The sequence below is a fragment of the Lactuca serriola genome, chromosome 4, assembly GCF_051521515.1.
Source record: "Lactuca serriola cultivar US96UC23 chromosome 4, Lser_US96UC23_V15, whole genome shotgun sequence".
In the NCBI taxonomy this organism is placed as follows: Eukaryota; Viridiplantae; Streptophyta; class Magnoliopsida; order Asterales; family Asteraceae; genus Lactuca; species Lactuca serriola.
Window position 1 is genome coordinate 360,932,334 of NC_136411.1, and position 5,932 is coordinate 360,938,265.

Below are 5,932 nucleotides of genomic sequence, written 5' to 3' on the forward strand. Positions count from 1 at the left end.
AACTGGAACATCAATCACGGTCGCCTTACCCGCCTTTCGGGTATCCATAACGTAGGCGACATAACTTGCGCAACCTTGCTGGAGGTAGCGCCTAACCCTCGCTACTAAGCACAAAGTTGGCCCACGCTGTGGCCTCTCGCCCTGAATCGCTAACTCTCCCCCACTTAGGGTCCTGACACGAACCAACTGCTGCTCACAGTCGGTCTCCGCCCCATTAGGGCTCAACCAATCCATGCCTATGATGACTTTGTTCCCATGCAAAGGAATGGGAACCAAATCCACAAGATAACGCTTGCCATACATCCACAAAACACAATCCCTATAAACCTCAGATGCCCGGTCGAATCGGTCGTCAGCAATCTCGACCTCTAGAGGACAATCCAAGATGCCTGAGGACTCAGGAAACCTCTTGTTGAGTGCAAGAGATACGAATGATCGGGTAGCCCCCGAGTCAAATAACACCTTTACTGGGATGACGTTCACATGGAACGATCCTAAACAAAACACGTAAAATATAAATATCAAAACTGACATGTAATAAGATTTAGGGAGAAGAAAACATACCCATCACCACATCCGGTGTGGCACTCGCCATCCGTCATCCGCATGGTCGTTGGAGCTGGCGCTCCTGATGTCAATCTAGGGCAGTTGGTCTTTTTGTGGCCCCTCTGAATGCAATGAAAGCAAATCTAGTCTGATGTCTGAATGGTGGGGGTAGGGTTTGTGCAATCCTTGCTAAAGTGCCCAGTCTTGCCGCACTTGTAGCAGCCCGATCCCCCAACTCTGCAAACTCCCTCGTGTGGCCTGCCGCATTTCCCACAGTGGCTCCGGTCCTGCTGGCCCTTCGACATCAAGTCGAATCCCTTGGATTTCTTCCCAGAAACCCCAGTCGTCTGCCCAATCTCCGCCTTCCTCTTCCTGATGTGCTCTATATCAATCTCCCTCTCCCTCGTCTTCGCTATCATGTCATCCAAAGTCGGGCATGTCGAGTAGCTGACATATTTCCGGATGTCAGCTCTCAACATATCATGGTACCGGGTTTTCTTCATCTCCTCATCACCCGCGTACTGAGGCACCAGTAAGGCCCTCTCCCTGAACTTGGTGGTAATCTCCGCCACTGACTCAGTAGTCTGTCTCATATCCAAGAACTCCCTAGCTAGCTGCTGGATCTCCACACCTGGCGCAAACTCAGCCCGAAATCTGGTCACAAAGTCCGACCAGGTAATAGCCTGAATGGTTGGGGCTCCCAACATATCACTGACTGCCTCCCACCAGTCTCTAGACTGCTCTCTCAAACAACCAACCATAAACTTGACCTTCGACCCATGAGGGCAGAAGCTCGTCACCTGCACAACCTTAATGTCTGCAATCCATCGTCTAGCCACAATGGGAACCTTCACCCCGCTGAAGTCTGGCGCCCCGCATCCCCTAAAATCCTTGAAGGAGAGTGTGCGAGTCCCTGACTGACCAGGTGTCATGTCACTCCTGAATGCCCTAAGGCGATCCTCCATCAGCTCAATGATACATTCCTTGATCGATCTGAAAATCACCGGGGTCGCCTCAAGGATGCCTCTCGTAATCTCGGATGCTATGAACTCGCTCAATCCGTCATCAACTGGCTCGGAACGTGTACCCGAACCTGACCTAGACCCTGAACCTCCTGCTCCGTGATGTGTCATCACCATTCTGAAACAAACCACACAATCATCAGAGTCATACATAATATCGAGAGACCTCAAGCTCACTACAAGTTCCTTGGTTTAATCTCATCTCTCCTCAATTCGAATACGAAACATCTGCTTTCAGTAGTACGGGCCCAAATACGAAAGAATTTGCAAACATAGGGACCAATAATGTAATTTGAAAAACTAATTTAACAAGGATCTATTAAAACCTAACGAAAATGACTTAATAGGCAGGTAATTTGTAAGTTTAATGACCTACTCGCAAAAAAAAAAAAAAAAAAAAAAAAAAAAAAAAAAATAGTGACCAAATAGGAAAAGACATAAGTTTAATGGACTACAATGACATTTACCCCATTCTATTATCATATAGTTTTAAGATATAAAAAGTAAAAAGGCAAAGGAGTTAAAATTCTCACACCAATATGCTAATTTTGAGTTTGATCAATTTTCACCGGTTCTATCATTATATAGTTATAAGATATACAACTTAAAAAGGCAAAGGATGTTATTTAAAAACTAATTATGTACTGCATATAAAAAAGCACACCATTGAATGAGAAATTCTTTTTTGAAGGACTTGATCATACAACATGAATAGGCTGTGTCATGTGTGAACCCCGACTGTCTGGTAACTATTACCATTTGAAACGCGGCTCATACACAATCACAACCTCTCTTGTTTATAAGTTTAAATTTAAAAAGTTATTAACAATTATGTTGTAATTGTGTGTCCTTTTTCATTTTGAAGGATTACTTGAGTTTGCAGCTTATTTAAACAAGTCTAATACTTTTTTTTACTTTATATAAACTTTGAAATTTAAAATGAGTCAATCAATCGAACCCATTGGAAAAAAATAAATAAACAGGTCAACCAGATATCTTGTTTATCTGAAAGTAAAGTTGAAAAATTGTACTTATTACAATTTGTTCAAAATAGACTTCAAACAATCAAATATGAATAGGTAATTCATATGGTGTAATGATGGTAATCACGTGGTTGATACTGATATTGATACTCGTACTGATACATGATAGGATTTTGTCTAGGTGGTTGTCCAACAGTGTAACGCGGGACCCCTAGCAGGGACATATTAGGAAATGAAGAAATGCGTTCATAAGGAACAGGCAACAACGATGCTTCTTGTTGTTGCCGATGATGATTAAGATATATCGAACGGTTTGGGTCCGCTCGAAAGGGCATTTCCGTCTTTTTCATATATATAGGCTTCCTCTTGCGAGCAGTTGTACTGTTTTGTTTAGGTGTTCGAGTTGGTTGTTTACTTCGAGATGGTCCTTTGTTGGATAGCTTTTGTCTCTTTCTACCTGATTATTGAAACAGAAATTCAAAATATACTGACATGACATGACATGACATGACAGAGTTGTACTGTATACTGTGTTTTGACTTTTGGCATGTACCTTTATTGTTATTGGAAAGAAATTCTGTCTTTTTTAATTTCCGTTTATTATTATTATTGTTATTGGAAGGAATTTCTGTCTTGTTTGATTTTCTTATATGTCTAGCTGCTTCCCCTCGCTTGTGTTTTTCTTCAAGAACTTTTGATCTTTCTGCTTCACTCTTCCATGGCTAAAAAGTAAAAAGTAAAAACCACCACCCTTTTTTTATAGTATATGTATTTTAATTATAATTATAAAAAGATACTTATTTACTTAAATAAAAAAACTTTACCTGTCTAAATGTCCCATATCTGTAGAGATTGCGACCTTTCACTAGCAAAGTGGAAAGCACAGGGAGTTTTTTCCACCCTTTGTTCCACAACACTTCAACCTTTTCAAACATTTAAAAAAAAAACATAAAATTAATTAATTGAATATCATGTTTTTTTTTACTATATTATTTATTTGACTAACTGTGAATGTATGCTGTTGCTTTGATGCGCCATAACTTTCTTTCACTATTCTTCCAGCAACAGTTCTTTTTCCCACTATATTTCCTCTATTTGCCCCTTTATCATATCTATAAGTGATTCAATTTGTTAATTCAATGAGAAAAAAAAACAATTTAGTAATAGAGCCTAAAAAATGGTAATACAATTTAAGGTTTCTTACTTTATTTTTTGTTTGAACAATACGACATCTCCTTTGCATGCATCACCTGTATTTAAAAGAAACATTTTGGTTTAAACTTTAAAGTAATTATTTGAGAAAATAAAGAAGAAAATAAAAAATAAAAAATAAAAAAGTATTACCAGTGCAGTTAATTGAAAATGATGATCTGGGATATATTGACTCACCCCCTGCATCTTTTAACCTGGATTTTAACAGGATAAAGAAAAAGGGTTTTTTGATGTAGAAAAAGAGATAATTTATTGCTAGAAATGTTTTAATTATTTGATACACAAAACTATTTGCAGATAAGTCCTGTAGTTTATCAATGGAATTGATATTAAACCTTTTATCAAGGTAAGATTCATAGCATCGTATATTTTAAAAACTCATTTTTTTTTATAATTGCAATTAATAACTAACCTCTCATGCTCTTTGATTCTCTGTCTGCATTCCTCCTTGGAACCAGATAACCTCAATCCATGCTTCCTCAAGTATGCTTTACACTCTACAAGACTTAACTCCTTTATGCCATTACTTCCTGAAAAGATAAAATAGCATTAAAGAATGTTTTGTGCGCTTAAAAATGCACTTCTGTTTCTTTCTTTTAAATCTTTTTTTCCCATTTGAACATAGAAAGAACAGTTCTCAAATCTATAATATCTTCAAAGGAAAGTGAGATGCAAAACAAGATGATCAGAACTAGGTCTTTATCATAATGCTAATGCCAATCACAATTAATATAAAACAGCATTTGAGCATGTTGCCAAGTGCATAATCCAAAAAATTAGGTCAAAAGAAACAGATATTACCCTACCTAGCATAAAAATTAATGCAGTAAGCAATTTGGCTAAAACAAAATCAAGTCCATATCAACTCTGAAATTGTGAAGAACTTGTGTAACGCCTAAATTGAAGTGTTAAACACTTTTGCTGGAATGGAGGGATTGGGAATTCTGATTTAGCAGACAAGAACAGATACTAGTCGCATTATTCTTGGCGCTACAGTTCAACCATCAACCAAAATGTTGTGATTGATTACACCAATCTACCGATAGAAGTAATTCAATTGAAACAAATAGTTGGTACAATTTATTCCCAATTTTAAAGAGTTAATCATATCTGAGCCAGTCATACTTGCGCATTTCTAATAAGACGAACAAGAAAACAAACCTTGATTATCAGAACATTCTTCTTCATCCGACTCAACATCGTTTTCTTCCTCCTCGTCATACTCCTGATCGTCCGATTCGCTATAATCGGTGTCGTCTTGCGATGACAATTCCGATTCTAGTTCTTCTTCTTCGAAGATTCCGTCATCGTCTTCTTCGTCGGAGGAGATTGAAATGACGGGAGGTTTCATAACTGGTATTCAGAATCCAACCGCTCTACACAAATTTAGGGTCGATTTTACAGAGGAGTTGCTGGTTGGGGAACGTGTGCGCCACGCGAAGATAAATAGGAAAATTTTAGAAAAGGAGCCAGCTGAGAAGCCTACTGAAAATCTAGCTGATACTATACTGACTGTTAAATAAAAAGTCAGTTGATAGCTGAAAAGCTAGCTGATAAAAAATAACGTTTGGTAAAACTAGCGGAAAAGCTAGCTGAAATATATAAAATTACATAAAAGGACATGTAAGAATATATGTTTTTATAATTAATTAAGAGGTGTATTTGGAAAATTTTAAAAAAGCTCCTAAAAAGCTAATCTAAGTAGCTTTTCAAAAAGCTAGCTTATCAGCTACTTTTTGGCTTACCAAACACGACAACATAAAAAAGCTCGAAAAATAAGCTAGCTTATCAGCTAGCTGTGGCGTGCCAAACACAGCCTAAAAAACACCGTGCCAAAATCAAAAAAAAAAAAAAAAAAAAAAAAAAAAAAAAAAAAGATGATGTTTCCAAATATAACAAGACTGCATAGTTACAAAAAAGTTTTGATTTCAAAATTTTCATTCCACATTAAATACATTAGTCGACTCACTTTGTAGAAATTAAATCCGTACTATGGACTTCCAGTATAATAAATCACTCCGCACTACGGTATTGCAGGCTGGCAGTCCGTACTACAGATTTTGGTTTTCGTACAATTCAGAATATGTGTAAGCATAATAAGTCTTTTTATTCTATCATAAATGGCAAAATGGATAAAATAACAATTTCGTTTGAGAGAAAATTAGATTT

General features: G+C 37.4%; 1 protein-coding gene across 1 annotated transcript; it reads right to left on the minus strand.

Annotated features, from left to right (window-relative positions):
• Positions 1-2,544: 2,544 nt before the first annotated feature.
• On the minus strand, positions 2,545-5,219 carry LOC145097624 (SAP domain-containing protein). Its single transcript, XM_079035226.1, has 8 exons — positions 4,925-5,219; positions 4,176-4,293; positions 3,896-3,957; positions 3,756-3,801; positions 3,558-3,663; positions 3,376-3,474; positions 3,105-3,273; positions 2,545-3,008 (listed from the first exon to the last, which is right to left on the minus strand). Exons 1-8 carry the CDS (start codon positions 5,112-5,114, stop codon positions 2,653-2,655), a joined length of 1,146 nt encoding a protein of 381 aa, XP_078891352.1. The 5' UTR covers positions 5,115-5,219; the 3' UTR covers positions 2,545-2,652.
• Between the last annotated feature and the right edge of the window lie 713 nt (positions 5,220-5,932).